This window comes from Acomys minous, assembly GCF_964271855.1.
Source record: "Acomys minous genome assembly, chromosome: 4".
NCBI classification, from domain to species: domain Eukaryota; kingdom Metazoa; phylum Chordata; class Mammalia; order Rodentia; family Muridae; genus Acomys; species Acomys minous.
Window position 1 is genome coordinate 99,845,987 of NC_140486.1, and position 18,928 is coordinate 99,864,914.

General features: G+C 49.7%; 3 protein-coding genes across 9 annotated transcripts in view; all 3 read left to right on the plus strand.

Moving 5' to 3' along the window:
• The first annotated feature begins 167 nt into the window (after positions 1 to 167).
• Positions 168 to 6,580, plus strand: CNPPD1 (cyclin Pas1/PHO80 domain containing 1). 2 transcript variants are annotated; one of them, XM_084778524.1, is made up of 9 exons: positions 168 to 307; positions 864 to 954; positions 1,407 to 1,515; positions 2,810 to 2,891; positions 3,046 to 3,166; positions 3,252 to 3,380; positions 4,659 to 4,720; positions 5,049 to 5,166; positions 5,364 to 6,580. In XM_084778524.1, the coding sequence occupies exons 2-9, from the start codon at positions 886 to 888 to the stop codon at positions 5,898 to 5,900; spliced, it is 1,227 nt and encodes a 408-aa protein (XP_084634650.1). In that variant the 5' UTR covers positions 168 to 307; positions 864 to 885; the 3' UTR covers positions 5,901 to 6,580. The 2 variants fall into 2 exon arrangements, with proteins under 2 accessions (XP_084634650.1, XP_084634651.1); XM_084778525.1 differs by lacking the exon at positions 168 to 307 and adding an exon at positions 314 to 658.
• Positions 6,581 to 9,053: 2,473 nt separating this feature from the next.
• Positions 9,054 to 18,220, plus strand: SLC23A3 (solute carrier family 23 member 3). Of its 4 annotated transcripts, XM_084778496.1 has the most exons (12): positions 9,056 to 9,297; positions 9,416 to 9,573; positions 9,696 to 9,793; positions 9,965 to 10,038; positions 10,238 to 10,419; positions 10,741 to 10,864; positions 11,469 to 11,583; positions 13,486 to 13,739; positions 14,154 to 14,259; positions 14,522 to 14,689; positions 17,076 to 17,171; positions 17,654 to 18,220. In XM_084778496.1, exons 1-12 carry the CDS (start codon positions 9,130 to 9,132, stop codon positions 17,944 to 17,946), a joined length of 1,836 nt encoding a protein of 611 aa, XP_084634622.1. In that variant the 5' UTR covers positions 9,056 to 9,129; the 3' UTR covers positions 17,947 to 18,220. The 4 variants fall into 4 exon arrangements, with proteins under 4 accessions (XP_084634625.1, XP_084634623.1, XP_084634624.1 ...); XM_084778497.1 differs by lacking the exon at positions 14,522 to 14,689 and having other exon boundaries at positions 9,055 to 9,297; XM_084778499.1 differs by lacking the exons at positions 10,741 to 10,864; positions 13,486 to 13,739 and having other exon boundaries at positions 9,054 to 9,297.
• Positions 18,221 to 18,317: 97 nt separating this feature from the next.
• The window catches only part of NHEJ1 (non-homologous end joining factor 1), a 92,510-nt gene continuing 91,899 nt past the window's right edge, over positions 18,318 to 18,928 (plus strand). For 2 of the 3 annotated variants that reach the window (XM_084778529.1, XM_084778532.1), the window contains exon 1: positions 18,318 to 18,647. The gene's annotated coding sequence lies outside the window, so the exon portion shown is untranslated. The remainder of the gene's footprint in view (positions 18,648 to 18,928) is intronic. The other variant, XM_084778531.1, reaches the window with a different exon arrangement.

The window sequence follows — 18,928 nt, forward strand, 5'->3', positions numbered from 1 at the left end:
TTAATGACTTAAGAGCAGCTTCACCAACTTAGAAAAGTTGCTTCTTCCTCCTCCGAGCGTCGGTGCTCTTTCTTCCCCAGATCTCCCAGCGGCAAATTGGGTGGAAGGCGTGTTTGAAAATAAAAATTCGCACCTATTTACTTTGGTTAACCACCGTACTTTGAGGCGTCAGATCTTTTGAGCTCACTTAATTGCTGGAGTAACCCTACAAAATACAGCATGTATTCGAGTTTTACCATTTCAAAATCCTAAGTGGCGTAAAGGTTCGACAGATTTCCCTTCCGCCTTGTCCACAGTTCTCCCACGGGTAAGTTTCCTGTCTGCCTTTAGTGTGCATTGCTGATGGAGTGCGTCTTCCCTACTAAAACCCGCGAAACGTCTCGCCCCTGTTGTCCCATGTGTTGGTCTCTTTAATATCTGCACCACTGCCACAAAGTCTGGCCAGTTCACCCTTGGTGCGTCACGGTTCCCCGGGAACCATATCCAAAATCAGACCCGGGTGCTCCGGCCACCCAGAGTTGGGCCGGCCTGGTGACACTTCCTGCCCGGAGCGCTGACTCGTCGGCGACACGCCTGCAGCTTGTAAACGCCAGGCGGACGCGGCACCAGCACAGAACAACACTTCTCGCCCTCGTACCTCTTACTCCGCCTCCGCCTGGTGAGCGCCGCGCGAGTCGTCGGGCGCCGGGAGGCCCAGTCGCACGCAGAACAGGAAGAGGCGTCCTACGGCTGCCACCGAGAGGGGAAGAGGCTGCGCGCAGCTGGGCGGTGGCCCTCTCGGGAGAGGTGGGCAGGTGGGCCAACGGGTGAGGACCGCTGTGCGGGTCACTTACAATTCCTTCCCTTCCCTTCCACCTTCACAGGGTGGCGGCTGAGGGCGGCGCGATGGACCTGGCTGGGCTCCTACAGGATGAAGAAGGTACCTTCTCCCTCACCGGCTTCCAAGACTTCACGGTGAGAGCACAGTCCACCAGTCCTCCGCCTCCCGAGGCCAGGAAGGACTAGGGACTCCGGGGGGCCTCTCTTACTTGCCATGCCCAGGAGTGGGCGGCTATTGTGAGCAATGCCTACTCGAGGCCCGGGCCTCTTTGGCCGGGAGGCAAAGCTTCAGGTTTTGTATAGGAGGGGTACTACTCCTATAGTCATTAGACTGGGGTCCATCTGGTTTCCAGTTTTCTAGTCTTCTGGGAGCCCTCAGCCATGGCAGGGTGATAATCTTTCTCTCCCTGTGGACAGGTCTAGGCTGCCATTAGCAAGTGATCCTGGGAACTCAGGGCTGGGTGGATTTAGCCCCAGTGGCAGCAAAGCCAACTTGTTAACCCTGTACAGCCTCCCAGTCCCCACCCAGGATTTCCACCAAACCCTTCCCTGACCTTCACCCTCCATTACTCCTGGCCCTGTTTCAGTTCCTTCCAGGACACCAGAAACTGAGCGCTCGAATCCGAAGGCGACTCTATTATGGCTGGGACTTGGAGACAGACTGCAGCCTGGAGGAGCTCTCCAGCCCTATGGCAGGTTAGTGTGTGTGTGTGTGTGTGTGTGTGTGTGTGTGTGTGTAGTCACCCAAATGCCAGCCCTATGGCAAGTTAGGGTGTGTGTGTGTGTGTGTATGTAGTCACCCAAATGCCAGCCCTATGGCAGGTTAGGGTGTTTGTGTGTGTGTGTGTGTGTGTGTGTGTGTGTGTGTGTGTGTGTGTATAGTCACCCAAATGCCTGGAGGTTTGCTCTCTGAACTGCACTGTGTTTCATCATAACTAGCTCAGTTGGTACTTGGTTTGACACTGCAGGCCATGTTCTGCATTCTTTTAGCCCACATGAGTAAAAACAGCTCATAAATCACAGTCATTTTATTTTAAGGGCTTTGTGTATGCTAGGCAAGCATTCTACCACAGCTATATCCCAAGTTCTGCTGTCCTTTTTGTTTTGTTTTGTTTTGTTTTTTGTTTTTTGTTTTTGTTTTTTTCAAGACAGAGTTTCTCTGTGTATCCTTGGCTGTCTTGGACTCGCTTTGTATATCAGGCTGGCCTCGAGCTCCCAGTGATCTGCCTGCCTCTGCCTCCCGAGTGCTCGGATTAAAGGCTTGTGCCACCACCACCTGGCTTTTTTTAAAAAAAAATATTTATTTATTTACTGTGTATATAGCACTCTGTCTGCCTGCATGTACACCTGCACACCAGAGGAGGACATTAGATCACATTATAGATGGTTGTGAGCCACCATGTGCTCACTGGGAATGGAACTCAGGACCTCTGAAGGAGCAGTCAGTGCTCTTAACCTCTGAGCCACCGCTCCAGCTATGCTGCCCTTTTTGATTTATAGGTCAGAAATTTAGTTTTCTAGGTCTATTTGTTTCTCAAGTAAACAAGGCACACTTACTTCTCAGATGAACATTGGTGAAAGTTAAAAATGAGTGAACTCAACAGGACCAAGCCTTCCTGCTGGAAAAAGCTGAGAATCAAGCTTGGAATGGATTTTTATCCACTTAGCATTTGGAGGGGGGAGATATGGTGGGAAAACTGAGGGTTGATGGTTTGAGACAGTGTCTTACCACATAGAGCTGACTAGCCTGGAACTCACTGTCTAGATCAGGCTGGCCTCCGCCTTGTGATCCTCTTGGCTCTGTGTCTTGAGTTTGGGGATTACAGGCATATTTCATCATGCCTTCCCGTCCTTGGGGAATTTGGTTTCTAGTTTTCTGTGACAGTCATGTCCCCAGGGGCTCAGATCCTACAGCCCTAGGTCTTCCCTGACACTCGTGGGGACTGGCATGTTGGGGGGTTGCTTATTCGGCTCCCCTATCTCCTTGCAGACATTACTGTAGAGCTTCTTCAGAAGGCAGCACCCAGTCCTGTTCGCCGACTTCAGAAGAAATATGTAGCCCACGTGTCCCGGTGCGTCTGGGATTGAGGGGGGTAGATGTGAGTGGGCATGTGGGGTGTTCCTGTTCCTAAAAAGAAAGTGTAAAAGAGATAGAGATGAGCCTGTTGAGAAATTCAAGAGCTGCGGGACCCTTGGGGTTTAATTGCGGATCTTTTCCACCCCCAGAGAGGCCTGTATCTCCCCTTGTGCTATGATGTTGGCTCTGGTGTACATTGAGCGCCTTCGGCACCGAAACCCAGATTACTTGCAGCACGTGTCGTCTTCCGATTTGTTTCTGATCTCCATGGTAAGGTGCCCCCTCCCTTTATCTCCGAGGTGAGCCAGGGCCCAGGTGTGATCTCCGCTGATGCCTGCCTCTGGCTTCTCTGCAGATGGTGGCCAGTAAATACCTTTATGATGAAGGGGAGGAAGAGGAGGTCTTTAGTGACGAGTGGGGAGCTGCTGGGGGAGTTGCTGTGCCTACTCTCAATGCCTTGGAAAGGGGCTTCCTGAGTGCCATGGTGAGTGATTCTCCTCTCCTCTCTAGCTCTCTTTTGTTTTGTTTGTTTGTTGTTTTTTTTTTCCCCGAGGCAGGGTTTCTCTGTGTAGCCCTAACTGTCCTGAAACTCTCTGTAGACCAGGCTGGCCTTGAACTCAGAAATCTAACTGTCTCTGCCTCCCAAGCACTGGGATTAAAGGTGTGTGCCCTGTGCCACCACCACTGGGCTTCTATCTGTGAAGGAGAGATGAGAAAAAAAGACTTGTGAGAGAGCAGGTGATGTTTATCTCCTTAGAAATTGAACCACCATCTGGGGGACATTGGTTATTAAGCAGCTGAAAAATATCCTTGAACAAATGCTGAGAGGAGGTATAAATGTGAGCCAAAAACAAGAGGCGGGGCCTTTGGAGACTTGGGATAGTTTGGGCTGTTCATCGCTCCACTTCGAGGCGCTCCTAGAGAGAACTGCTTGAAGGCAGGCTTTGGGGCTCTGGGCTCTGGCTGAGGTTCCGGGTTCCGGGTTCTGGTTACCCAGGTTCCAGCAGAAGAAATCCTGCTGATTATGCCAGGAGAATCGTTCCTCGGAACTGATGTCCCTACGGTTTTGTTATTGTATTCTTTAATCTTCTTTTCCTGTTGTTTAGGTTAGTTGGGTTATAAGTGAGGTACTCTTGGTTAATAAGTTCGTAATAAAATATATTTGTTAAGAAAATTGAGGGGGCTGGAGAGATGGCTCAGAGGTTAAGAGCACCGACTGCTCTTCCAGAGGTCCTGAGTTCAATTCCCAGCAACCACATGGTGGCTCACAACCATACCATCTATAATGGGATCGGGTACCCTCTTCTGGCCTTCAGGTGTATTTGCACTGTATACATAATGATAAATAAATAAATCTTTAAAAAAAAAAAAAAAAAAAAAAAAAAAAAAAAAAAAGAAAATTGAGCCTACATATCTGTCTTTATGTTCCTTCTTTCTTTGTTCTCTCTCAACTTTCTGTTGTTGCTTTTAGCTCTTTTTCTGCGTGCCTGAGTGTGTGCTTAGACCAGTTGACCCGAGTAGTCTTCCTGAGGACTTGTCTGCCTTGCTTGCTTTTTCTTTGGTTTGATTTTTTTTTGAGTCAGAGTTTCTTTGTGGAACCCTGGCTGTTCTGGACATGCGTTGTAGACCAGGCTGTCCTGGACACACTTTGTAGACCAAGCTGGCCTCGAACTCACAGAGATCCAACTGCCTCTGCCTCCCGATGGGATTAAAGGTCTGTGCCACCAACGCCTGGCCCATGCCTATTTCTTTTTTCACACAGGATTGGCGTCTCTACACTGATCCTCGGGAGATCTTTGAGTTGCTGAGTTGGCTGGAGAGCTGGTGAGTTCCAGGAATTGATAAGAGGGGTTTGAAGCATTTAGAGGCCTAGGCTAGTGCCATAGGAGGTAGAGACGAGATCTGTGTAACTGGGAGAAAGAAGAGAAAAGAGAGAATTGCTTAAAGTGCTTACTGCCTAACTCTTCTGTCCTCCTTTGGTGGGAGCAGCTTATTTAAAGTTTGGGTCTTGCTCTTACCTTCTGGACCAGTGGTAACAAGGGATCTGTGCATTTAACCAATTCCTTAGTGTCTTCTAATGGGTCCTGAAAGGTATAAAGATGCCCCTGGGTTAGCTGCAGGAGAGTCCCCAACCCTAGTCTTTTCCTACTAGTGTGGCTGAGCAGCAAGGACGGCGGCGGGGCTGGTACACCTACACAGACCTGTGTGTTCTGCTGGAGCAACCAGCATGGCAGCTGTCTCTGGGCTCCCTATGTCAGCGGCTGGTAAAGGTGAGAAAGGTTTATGGAGGGGAGGGGCTTGAATAGGCTTGCATGAGCACATAGGAGTGTGGCTCAGAAGTTTCAGAATATTTGGGGGAGCAGGGGAGGCAGAAAGAGCTACAGAGAGCTTCAGCTTGGGAGGTTGGGGGTGGGGAGTGGTTAAAGACAGTCAACAGCCTGCTGTCTCCTTATCTTCTCTCCTGCAGCTGTCCTGCCTGTTAGCCGTGGCATATATGAGCAGTGTGGCCCTAGCTGTGGCATCAGTGGCTGTAATACACCAGTCCTTAGGGCTATCCTGCAGCCCCTCACCAGGTCCTCCTGACCTCACACTGGCCTCCAAGAGCCTCTTGCAGCCCTGCATACCTTCGCGTGTACCACAGTGCCTGACTAACATCTCTAGCTGCCAGGAAGGCAACATAGAGCTGTCTTCACTCTGGGGCAGTCTTCTGGGCCCATTGACATCCCCTCTGATTCCTCCCCCAGACCCTCCTGCCCCGCCTACTCTTTTCCACAAATGTCCTTTTTGTCAGAAGTTACAGAGAAACTCCCCAAACTGCCGTGCCTGCCACCAGCCTAACCGTACGGTGTCTATTGGTCCTTCCCGCCCCTTTTACTATACCCATGGCCTGGCCCCACCCTGGCTCTGGAGCCCACTGGCCCCTCCATTCCTCCAACCCCAGCAGTGTTCTCTTTTTAGTGTCATGGAGCTGGCCCGACTCAAGTCCTTCATTTTCCCAGGTTAGGTGGGGTTCGAGGAATGCATTAAGAGGGATTGGGAGTCCCTGAGAACCTGGAAGAAGAAAACTTGATTTAGATTTTTGCTACCTCTCTGGGTTCTTGGCTAGTCCCCTGTCCTCCTGGCTAGGAGCATAAGGGGTTATGGGGCAGGGCAAGGTTCTTCACTCTCCTAGACCTCACAGGCTGGCTAGGAGGCCAGGACACCAATGGTGCCTGGGACAGTTCAGCTCAGTGACCACAAGAGAAGCACCCAAGTCTCTGCCTTCCCCAGCTTGGGGAGGTCGATCTTTGCTTTGACGCTTCCAAAGATGGAAGGGTAAGGGTGGGAGGCGTGGGATGTGGATGAGGAGAGGAAGGAAGCACTGATGTGGTTCTGTGTGATGTCTCTGAGTCAGGAAAACCAGGGACAGATGGTACCAAGATAGGAGCTGCTGAGGGAAGGAAGGCTTCCTGAATGGACACGCACCACATTCATTCCTTGGATGTAGTTGTCACAGCCGAGGATTGCTGGGTCCTTCAACCTTGTCCTTGTGTCTTCCAACCTTTGCGTCTTGCTCCAAGGCTTCCACTCTACCGGTTTCTTTCTAGGTGTCCTCTTCATAGGCCTCTCAGGGCACCACTGCTTTGTATCTGGGTTTTTCATGCTTTTGTAGAACTGAAGTTTCAATAAACAGTTTCAGTTGCATGGCCTGGCCTTTTCCTTCTGCACTATCTTTTGAGGGTCTTCCTTCCCTCATCTGCCTCCAACTCAGATGCACGATCCTGTCAACATCTCAGCGTTTTCTCTGGGCTGTTTTAGAACTTCCTGTTAGTTTGGTAGTTATTGGTTCCTGTTTTGAGCTTTCCTGCATCCCTGCTGCTACTATCTTGGAGGCCTGAAATTGTATCCCATGCCATGGGATACAAATGATGACTCTCCCAGGCCTGGGAAAGCCTAGACTGTTGTTGCATAGCCCCATTGGTTCCAGCCTTGTGGATCCTTATGGTTTCAAAATATATCCAGTTGAGCTCCTGGAATGCAAGCCCAGCAAGGTGACTTAAGGAAGGAGCTGGTGCTGAAGAGCCAGAGCTGAGTCGTCAATGGAAGAACAATCAGTGGTGTGTTTGGACTGCTAGCTGACTGCTGAAGACCATTTAGGGAGGGTGGGCGTAGGGTTAGAGGTGTGTGGGCTGGTGGGTGCTTCTGCCCACTAGGGTCACTGTGGAAACCTGCTGATCTTTTGTTACAATCTTTGGGAATGCTACTGGCATGTATTCAGCTCCAGTGCAATGCTAGTTATCCTGAAGGGCTTGAAACCTCCTGTACTGCCAACAGTTCCCAGGGCACTACCATTATGCATTTGAACATCCTGTTTCATCTGAGGCTGGAGTTGCCCAATTTTGAAAATGGTGTCACTGGGTTCAGGCTGATCTGGAGCTTACTATCCACTTACATCTCTGCCTTCAGAGTGATGGGATACAGGCATGTGCCACCACGCCTAGCCACTCATAATGTTATTTTTAAAAAAGGTTTTATTATGTATACAGTGATCCATCTGCATGTACACCTGGTACACCTGCAGGCCAGAAGAGGGCATCAGATCACATCACAGATGCTTGTGAACCACCATGTGGTTGCTGGGAATTGAACTCTGGAAGAGCAGTCCTCTGGAAGAGCAGTCAGTGCTCTTAACCTCTGAGCCATCTCTCCAGCCCCACAATGTTATTTTTTAAAGTGCAAACATGAAATGTTTTTGTGCATTTTGAACAAAAGCTGAGGCCTCAACTGTACACAAAGGCAACTAAGGAGTGCTGAGAGCTGGAATAATAATCTTCCCCAGGGAATAGCATACCAACTGGTTATCCAATGTCAAATGCTCAGCTCTGAAGACATGCATACAAATATACAGACTGGTTATATTTAGGGAAAAAATTATGCATATAATAACAATAAAAAGGGCTATGAATTTGAAAAATGAGATGGAGGGGCATATGGGAGGATTTCTAGGGAAGAAAAGGAAGGGAGAAATATTGTAATTTTAAAAAAAATAAATTTTATAAGGGTTGGGGATTTAGCTTAGTGGTAGAGCGCTTGCCTAGCAAGCGCAAGGCCGGGTTCAGTTCTCAGCTCTGGTTAAAAAAAAAAAAAACCATTAAAAAATAATAAATAAATTTTATTAATTTATTCATATTATATCTCAATTGTTATCCCATCCCTTGTATCCTCCCAATCCCTCCCTCCCTCCCATTTTCCCCTTACTCCCCTCCCTTATGACTGTGACTGAGGGGGACCTCTTCCCCTTGTATATGATCATAGGGTATCAAGTCTCTTCTTGGGTAATTTTTTTTTTTTTTCGAGACAGGGTTTCTCCATGTAGGCTTGGCTGTCCTGGACTCTCTTTGTAGACCAGCCTGGCCTTGAACTCACAGTCATCTGCCTGCCTCTGCCTCCCAAGTGCTGGGATTAAAGGCATGTGCCACCACGCCCAGCTGAAATATTGTAATTTTAATCTCAAAAATTAAACTCAACTTGCCATGTAAAGTAAATGTATACTTCAATGCTTTACCAAAAGTGTGCCCACTACTTTAGAAAACTAGGCCACCATGTCAGTACTGCTTATGAGATCTGAATTAGCAGAAAATTGTCATCACCCGTTGGCAGTATAACTGTCACATCCACAGTGAGTCTTTTTGTGGGAGTGGGTTGGCAGATCATTCCATAGTCTTCTGGTTTACTTGTGCCCAAGCTTTCGCATTCTGAAACACATGTTACTGTGACTCTTGCTTTGCAGTGAGTGGTCATTGTCATGCGGGATGTGAGCATTTTACTTACACATGAGTTTTGTTTTGTACTGAGCCTGGCCATGTCTTGTTTGGCTGAGGACAGTGTACCTAACTGAGGTGATGCTGAATTCTGATAAGATGTAGTGTGCAAAATTTCTTCATTCTTCATTTTGTTGGGTTTCGGCTCACCCTTGATTTTCAGAGCTTGGTCTAGAAGCAGGGTATATGGATGAAAATTCTTGAGGGAGGGGTCCAGAACTCAGCTGCTAGGTTAATAGCTGATGGAATTTGCACAAGAGCTGGGCAAAGGTGAAAGAACCATGCCCTGCTCCGGAACCCTTATCCCTTCTCTCCGCTTCGTTGACACCCCCACCCCCTCCCCACTGTGGCCAACTCACTCCACCCAAGAACTCACTGACCTCTTACGCTACTCAACTAGCCCTGGGGAGCCAAGACACAAGTCGGGACAGCATGAGCCGATCACCTCACCATCCCATTCCACTCCTGTCTGTGGGCTCCCAGGATGCCCCTGCTCCCCTGCCACCACTGTTGCCCCCTCTCCAGAATCCCTCCTCCCACTCTTGGGCTTCTCGGTGTGGGCCTTCCACCTGGGGGCTCAGCTGCCTTCTGGCTCTACAGGTAGGAAGGAGGTAGAGGTGTATGAGGCGGCACTGGCTGAAACGGGAGTCAGTGAGTCATGAGAAGCCTACATACAGGTCCTTCTGAGGCTGGCCCCTCTCCATTCCTCCATCTGCAGCATTTCCTGGTCCTGGCATCCCTGCTCTGCGCCTCCCACGTGCAGCTGCTTCGCAGTCTTCCCCCAGGAGGGCTCTCCTACTCGCCCGCTCAGCTCCTGGCTTCCAGTTTCTTTTCGTGTGGTGTGTCTACGGCCCTGCAAACTTGGATGGGCAGCAGGTGAGGGTGGGGGGTGGGGTGGGGCTCCATTAAGAGTGGGAGTAGTCTCCCAGAAAAAGACTTAAGGGAATCCTGTTGACTGGCACATGTTTCCAAACCTGCTGGCGCTGCTGTACCTACAGGCTGCCTCTCATCCAGGCTCCATCCTTAGAGTTTCTTATTCCCGCTCTGGTGCTAACAAGCCAGAAGTTACCTCTGGCCACCAAGACACCCGGCAATGGTGAGTACAGAGTAAAGGCAGGCTGGTGGCGGAGGTGCATGCTGCCTGGAGGTTGGGCAGTAGTACTATTGCCAGGCATCGTAGAGGTCTTGGGATTCTGCCAGGCATCACCTAGGACACGCGATTATTGAGTCTTTATTTCCATCCCATCTCTGTACCCTAAACTTCCAGCCTCCCTCTCACTGCGCCTATGTAGTGTGACAAGCTGCCATGGCCTGGAGCTCTGGAACACTTCTCTTCGAGAGGTGAGTGCCTGGAAAGAGACAGCAGGAGGAACAGATGGGGATGGTCCCTGGACAGGAGAGGCTGGTTTCCATGATGTAGACACTGATGCTATGGGGAGGGAGCTAGGCAGGGCTATATCCTCGGAATCAGGAATTCCAGGCTGAGATCTACCTGATTGAGCAGAAATTCTTCTCTTTGTCCTCTCCTCTACTCCACCAGGTGTCCGGGGCAGTGGTGGTGTCTGGGCTGCTGCAGGGCACCATAGGACTTCTAGGGGTGCCTGGCCGTGTATTTCCCTACTGTGGGCCACTGGTGCTGGCCCCCAGCCTGGTTGTGGCAGGGCTCTCTGCCCACAAGGAGGTGGCCCAATTCTGTTCTGCACACTGGGGCCTGGCCTTGCTGTACGTGAGTCCTGAGAGGTGTGGGATGGTGGCCCAGTAGGTGTGCAGACTCCGGGGGGGGGGGGTAGAGACGCTCACAGGTTCCATAGGCACCTGGGCAGGGGCGAGGGGAGGGATATGGTTTTTAGATTTGGAATCCAAGGTCTTCCCTTAATTTATTGAGTCTCCCTGATATTCATAGTCACCTGCTATAGTCCCTCCCTCCCCCTGCCACCATGAATTGCTTTCCAGGGACCTCCTTTTATGATATTCGGCTCACCTGCACTGCCACCGTTCAGGATTCTGATGCTTCTGACCTGCAAAGCTTCTTCTCTTTGCTAGGCTCATCCTGCTTATGGTGGTCTGTTCTCAGCACCTGGGTTCCTGCCAGGTACCCCTTCGCTCCTGGAAGCCCATTTCGGCTTCTCCAACCCGCGTGTATATTCCTGTCTTCCGACTCCTTTCGGTAGGTGGGGCTCTGGGCAGGTGAAGTTAGAAGGGCTCATTCCACACTGGGAGGTGGGGGCAGAAGGACCCAGGAGTTCAAGTCCCAGCTTGGGATACATGAACAACAACAACAAAAAAAAGTTAAGACATTGGCTGCTCTACCGAGGACTTGAGGATCCCCATTCGGTTCCCAGCACGCATGGCAGGTGGCCCATAACTGCCTGTAACTCGTGACTCAGAAGCCACGTCCCTCCTCTGGCCTTTAAGCACCATCTCTGCTGCTCCCTCCTCTCCCCCCACAAAAGCAAATAAAAATAAAGTAGTTGAGTCGAGCATGGTGGCGCACCTTTAATCCTAGCACTTGGGAGACAGAGGCAGGTGGATTTCTGTAAGTGGGAGAGCTACCTGGTCTACATAGAGAGTTGTAGGACAGCCAGGGCTACACACAGAGACACCACCACCCCCATCTCTAAAATAAATAAAACTGTTGAAACAAAAGCGTGGACTGACATGGAATGTTCCCTCGGTCCCCTACTTCTGAGTTTCTGTTGACCCCACCCAGGCTGACTCAGAAGGTTGGGGGGCGGAGGAGCCCTTTTCCATCCCAGCATTTGTCCCTGCAGGTGCTCACGCCCGTGGCCTGTGTGTGGATCATCTCCGCCTTTCTGGGTCAGAGTCTTATCCCACTGCAGCTGTCTGACCCCACCGAGGCACCATGGTTTTGGCTGCCTCACCCAGGTAGGTTTTCTCCTATTCACCTATTCTCTTGTTCACACCAAGGTCTCTATGTTTATTTATTCTATGTTTCTCTGTTTATTTGAACTCAAGATTAAATAGACTTTGGCCAGGTGAGGTGGCACGCATCAGTAATCGCAGTGCTCTGGAAGCAGAGGCAGGAGGATTTGTAATTCCAAGTCATTCCCAGCTATACATCAAGTCTGAGGCCAACCTGGGCTACATGAGAACATGCCTCCAAAAAAAAAAAAAAAAAAAAAAAAGGCCCATCAAAGATTTAAGGGAACTTCTCACTTCCAAGTTAAATCTTGTGTTTTCTCAAAACATGGATGGAGACATCACCAACTTAAGGGGGTCCTGTCATCCCGTTCCCCTCCACCCACTCATTCACTACAGTCAGTGTTGACAGACTAACACATATACGCTCTCCACCCCACTGCTTATGCCTGCTACCCCTGGCCAGTTTACATGTTTACATTAGGAGCCCCCCGTGGCTGTTTCTGTTGGTAAACTGTGTAGTTACAGCCTTGGAATCGGCGTATGTGAAATTTTATTTGTCATGAGGGTAGTGGTGTCAATCAACTCTGGAGCCTGTGCACACTCAGAGTGTTTCCCATTGGACTCTCTACCCCAGCCCTTCATTTAACAGCTTAACAATGGCCCGCTGAGCTCTGGTCAGGCCCTAAGCACATGGTAGGCACAGTGGTGAAGGCAGGGATGATAATCTCTACGTCATGGAGCTGACTGATGTCTGTTGGGGTATACAGACAGGAATCAAATAAGCATCTCAGTAAAATGTGAAGTTGTCATTGTGGTAAGTGTACCCAAGGAAAACTGAGCCTCATGGTGAGAGGAAATAATGGGGAATTTGGTGATATTAAAGAGGCTGAGAGATTTTTTTTCTTTTTAGAAGTGTTCTTAATATATATATAATGTCTTGATGTGCTCCATACATGTGTATAATGCATCTCGGTCCTCCGCAACTCTTCCTCCCACTCCCTGCCAACACCCCCCCCCCCCAATCCCATATTCATGTCCTTTAAAAATAATTATTCACTGAGTCCAGTTGGTGCTGCCTGTATGTGCATGGATGTGGTCCATCTACTGTGGCACAGGCAACCTATTAGAGGACCACATCTCTTAAGAAAAATGACTGTCTCCAGCAGCCATCACCTAACCGCTCCTCAGCCAGGGGTTCCACTCATGTTTTCGTGCTGGAGTGCTGACTGGCTGGATCTTGTATGGGTGCTGTGTAGGTAACCACAGCCCCCGTGAGTTCACGAGTGCAATGGTCATGTCATGTCCAGAAGACAGCATCACACAGCACAGCACTGCTCCCCATACCCCGCCCCCTCCCTTCACTCCCCAGCCCCGGACAGGATCTCACATAGCCTAGGTTGCCCTTGAACTTGCCATGTAGTCAAGGATGGCTTTAAACTCTGGATCCTCCTTCCCACGCCTCGCAAGTGTTGTAACGACAGGGATGCATCGGCACACCCGAATAGGAGAAATATCTTTGAAGAAGTGGGATGAGATGTAAGAAGAGCTGGAGAGAGTATGAGCTAGTTGTGTAGGAGGCAGGAGACAACAGCAAACTAGTCAAACAGCAGACGCAAGGGCCGTGTGGCTGCCGGGAACACAGTTCAGTCCAGGGCCTAAAGCAAGGCTAATGTGTTTGAAGTAAGGTGGAATGTGATAGGAAATCAGACTAGGAAAAGAACTTAGATGACCTTGTAGAACACAATGTAAGAGAAAGTTATCTCTCCTCGAGTGCAGTGCTTTGGCCCCTACAGTATTATCTTGAAAAGCTAGAGCTGCTGGGATTCTTGTGGCACAGGCTTTTAGAGGGAGAGGGATGTTCCGGGCTTGAGTCTGGCCCCCAGGTGACGACTCTTTCTCCCTCAGGTGAATGGGATTGGCCCTTGCTGACACCCAGGGCCCTGGCTGCAGGCATCTCCATGGCTTTGGCAGCCTCCACCAGCTCCCTGGGTTGCTATGCCCTGTGTGGCCAGCTGCTACATTTGTCTCCTCCACCACCACATGCCTGCAGTCGAGGGCTGAGCCTGGAGGGGCTGGGCAGTGTGCTGGCAGGGCTACTAGGGAGCCCCCTGGGCATTGCATCCAGCTTCCCTAATGTGGGCACAGTGAGTCTTTTCCAGGTATGTGGATCTGCCAATTGGAGATACAGGGGCTGGAACACACACGGATTGATGACCCAGTGGGCTAGCTCTCAGTCAGGGAGATCATTGGGGGGAAGTGCTATGACTGTGGAGAAACAGGAAGTCACCATGTCAGGTGCATCAGGAGCTCTGCCAAGGCTCACTCCACTGGCAAAGGAGTTAGAGAAAGCCCTGTTTTCTTGGAAACTTCATTAGAAAAGGAAGTATATAGGATAATTTGAGAGAAGTATATAGTGTCATGAAAGGAGTGGTGTACGGGCTGAGCCAAAGAGGTACCTTTGGATAGAGTGGCTAGGATGTTTAGAAGGGTCACATTCAAGCTGGGATACAAAGGATGAGAAGAAGTGCGCCAGGCAAGGTGGCTGTGTTATCTAGTGTCTCTTCTTCATGCAGACCAGCTCACGGCGAGTAGCCTACCTAGTGGGGCTGTTCTGCATGGGGCTTGGCCTCTCCCCAAGGCTGGCTCAGCTGTTTACCAACATCCCACTGCCTGTGCTTGGTGAGTGAATAAATGTGAAGACAGGTATTGAAATACTATTTCCCCCAGTATGGCCCAATCATCTGGCTAGGCTGATGCTGTTTCTCTCTAAATAGCTTCTCTGAATGGATATGAACTCCGTTCTTGTTTTCTCAGCTGAACGGAGTCTCTTGCAGAATCAGAAACAAGCCTGTTTGTTATCTTTCTCATTACAATCTGTCTGCCTTACAAAGCCTGAGCTTTGCCCTTTCTCCCCTGCCTTGTTGTCTTCTGTGTGAGACAGGTGGGGTCCTGGGAGTGACCCAGGCTGTAGTTCTGTCTGCTGGGTTCTCCAGCTTTCACCTGGCTGACATTGACTCTGGGCGAAATGTCTTCATCGTGGGCTTCTCCATCTTCATGGCCTTGCTTCTGCCAAGGTGGCTCCGGGAAGCCCCAATCCTGCTCAACACAGGTAGGTGGGATGGAGGAGAAAAAAAAGAAGTTTCTCAGTAGTGGGGTTGAGGCTTTAGGCTCTCTGAATTCTTGGTCTGACAACGGGGTTTCATTTATTTAACAAATATTCTTTGAACACTATGCTAGCTGCGTGCCTTGGCTTTATTTCTGTTGCTGTGGTAAAACACTCAGACCAAAAGCAACCTAGGGGAGGAAAAATTCTATTCAGTTAACAATTCTGGGTCACATTCCTCCGTTCAGGAAGCCATGGCAGGAACTCAAGGCAGAATCTGGAAGGCAGGCCTGCTTGCCAAGCTACATGCTTTACCTCCAAACAAGGAGCTCATTTCACAATGCAGTACAGCAGGGACCATGAAGGATGCTGCTTGCTAGCTGGCTCACAGGCCCGCTATACTCAGCTAACTTTTTATACAGTTTAAGACAGTTTAAGATGGTGGGGCTATGGTGGGCCAGGCCCTACTAAATCAATTACCAATAGAGACAGTCTCCCACAGGCATGCTCACAAGCCATTCTAATCCAGGCAATTCCTCAATTGAGACTCTCTTCTCAGATCACTCTAGGTGGTGACAAGTTGACAGTTATAGCTAACTAGTTTTAAAACCCTTCCCTTTAAACACATTAAAACAAAACAAAACAAAACCAACAGTGAACTAGGACAGGGGACAAAAGTCCTTCTAGGCTGGGTAGGGGTGGTGCACACCTTTAATCCCAGCACTTGGGAGGCAAAGGCAGGTGGATCTTTGTGAGTCTGAGACCAGCCTGGTCTACAGAGTGAGTTCCAGGACAGCCAGGGCCATACAGAGAAACCTTGTCTTGAAAAATCAAAAAGAAAAGAAGTGTTTAACCCCACAATGATGTACAGCAGGGACCATGGAGGATGCTGCTTGCTAGCTGGCTCACAGGCCCTCTTATACTCAGCTAACTTTTTAAAAAAGATTTATTTATTTTATTTATTACATATGAGTGCTTTATCTGTAGAAGAGGACACCAGATCTCATTGTAGATGTTTGTGAGTCACCATGTGGTTGCTGGGAATTGAACTCAGGACCTCTGGAAGAGCAGGTGGCGCTCTTAACCACTGAGCCATCTCTCCAGCCCCAGCTAACTTTTTTATACAGTTTAAGACCTCTTGTCTAGGGATGGTGGGCCTATGGTGGGCCAGGCCCTACTAAATCAATTACCAACAGAGACAGTCTCCGACAGACATGCTCACAAGTCATTCTGACCCAGGCAATCCCTCAATTGGGACTCGCCTCTCAGATCACTCTAGGTGGGGACAAGTTGACAGTTATAGCTGGGAGGCAGATAGGATCTCTGTGAGTCTGAGGCTAGCAGTCTACACCATGAGTTCCAGGCCAGTGAGGGCTGCATAGTGAGATCCTGACCAAACCAAACAACAACAACAACAACAGCCTGTGGTCTCAATGACAAGAATAACTTCTGTCTGAGGTGACCCAACAGAACTGAATTGGTCTTTGAGGATGGCAAAACTTAAACGTGTTTGGCAAAAGCCCATTTCTGTGTGAGACAGGGGTCTCATTTTGGAACCTAGACTGCCTTCAAACTCTGGGCAATCCTCCTCCTGGAGACTCCCAAGTGCAGGATTGTAACTATAAGCCACACAACACGCACAGCTAATAAGGCAATTCTTGAAAGCGTTCCCATCATATACAAAGATAAAAGATTGGATTAGAGGATAGAAATAGTATGTGCTGAAAGCAGCAAACAGCCTGGTTTATCTAGAGCTGTGGTTTTCAACTGGGAGTGATTTTTTTCCCCCATGGGGAACATTTAGCAATGTCTGGAGACATTTGTTGGATATCATAAATGGGGAGAAAAAGGATTGTTCCTGGCATTCGGTACTTGCAGAGGTTGTTGAAGCCCTTTGACGCACTCACTGGACAGCTCCTTATAACAGAATCAGCCAGCTCAAAGTGTTAGTAGACTGGAGCTTCCCCCCACCCCCGTCTTTTCAAGATAGGGTCTCTCTGTGTAGCCTTGGCTGTCCTAGACTCACTTTGTAGACCAGGCTGGCTTCGAACTCACAGAGATCCTCTTGCCTCTGCCTCCCCAGTGCTGGGATTAAAGACATGCACCACCATGCCCGGCTACGACTGGGCCTTCTCAATGCCACTTTTCAGAGAAATGGAGCCTGGGACAAAGGGTATCCAGAGGGTATGTGGGTACTTAGAAAACATGGTGTTACGAAGGGTTGTTATGGGAAGGACCTGAGTGTGTAGAGGGACAAAAGGTAAGTGGGTTGGAATGACAGCCTAGTGAGTTGTGTCCCTGGTCCAAGACTTAGTTTAGGTCTGGAAAGGAAGACTTACTGCCTGGGACAGTATCATCAGTTACCTTCCTGCCTGGCCCCAACCCTTTGTAGGCTGGAGCCCCTTGGATATGTTCCTGCGTTCTTTGCTGGCAGAACCCATATTCCTAGCTGGTCTTTTGGGCTTTCTTCTGGAAAACACTATATCTGGTAAGTTGAGATTAGGTCCTAGGGGAGTGGCTGGGTAGTCATTACCAGGTTGGGTGGTGACCTGCCCAACCCTTCCTTCTACTTACGTATTTAATGTTTTAAAAATAAAGTATTTTCATTTTAAATTACATATATGGGGGCTGGAGATGGCTGAGCAGTTAGGAGCACTGACTGTTCTTCCGGAGGACCTGGGTTCAATTCTCAGCATCCACATGGTGCTTACAATTGTCTGTAACCACAAGATCTGACACTCTCACACGGACATACAGGCAGGCAAAAACACCAATGCACATAAAATAAAAATAAATTATAAAAAAATTACATGTGTGTATGTGTGTCCGATTCCCTAAGACCTCAGAGTTAAAGGCAGTTGTAAGCCATCTGGTATGAGTGCAGGACTTGCAACTTGAGCCCTCTCTAAGAGCATACTAGCTCTTAAGAGCTGAGTTATCTGTCCAGTCTGACCAATCCCTCTTTTATAGGAACACGGACTGAGCGAGGCCTAGGCCAGGGCCTGCCAACTTCTTTCACTGCCCAGGAAACTCAAATGCTTCCGAAGACCACGAAGAAGAATGCTCAAGAGTATGGACTTCCTTCACCCGTCAAAACCCTGTGCTCCTGCCTCCCGCAGCCTCTCCACTGCCTCTGCCCAATGCCTGAGGACTCTGGGGATGAGGAAGGAGGGCCTTCAAAAATAGGGGAGACAGCCGATTTACTGCCTAATTCTGGGGAGTCATGTCGTTCACCTAGCAGAGAAGGGTTTAGGTCCCAGTAATTACTAAGACCACCATATTAGCTTAGCAGTAACTCCCAGCTTGCTGGAGTCTCACCTCCAAAGCTGTACTTTCTCCCATTGTGAATGTGTGTGTGGCCCATCAGTAGTACGAACTCACAGATGTGCGCCTGCCTCGGCTTTTTCTGAGCGCTGGGAATTATAGGCGAGTGCCACAGCGCCCCGCGCCTTTCCTCTTCTTACTGTGATTTTAGTGTTCATCAGGGGCCATAGTTTAGTGGGTCATAAGTAAATAAATGAGATGTTTGTCTGTGAACTGCCAATGCCGCTTGAATGAACTCTAGTATTCAAATATTTACTGAGTGCTTTCCGTGAGCAAGGTCCTATATCCACGGATATGAATACGGCAGGGTCCCTGCCCTCTCCCTGCATTTAAGATCTAAATTAGTAACGCAAATGTAAAACAGTCTTTAATACAGATGAAATAATGCTGAAGGGGCAAGGAGGAAGTGTTTCGTTTCGACTGGGGATAGCAGGAATTAGGAAAGGAGCAGATCTGCAAATGGCTCTGACAAGTGAGGTTTCAAGTTCCCGCCCATCACAGGTCTTGGCTCCGCCTCGTACCCCAAGATCCCGCCTTCCCGAGTGTGTGAGGGGGGGGTGGCCTCTACCCTAGGCCTTTCAGTTTGCGCAGGAGGGCAGGCCCACCGTGAGGAGGGTGGGAATTCCCGCAGCCATTGACGGTAGGTGGGAGCGGTTTCGAGTCGGCGAAAAGATCCGGGTCCGGCCGGACGCCGAAAGCCGGAGAGGAACTTGCACTGTGGCTCTGTACCCCGGCGCTTTTTTTTTCCCAGAAGGGACCGCGCGCAGCCCGGACTTTGGGGCAGGCCTCCAGGAGTGGGCGGTCCTGCGCATGCGCAGTTCGCCTTCAGCCTCAGTCTTTGCGGGTGGTACGCGAGGCGCCATGACGGGCTTCGTGTTTCGGCCCACTGGGCTGAATTAGCTTTGTTACCCCCCCTTGGGG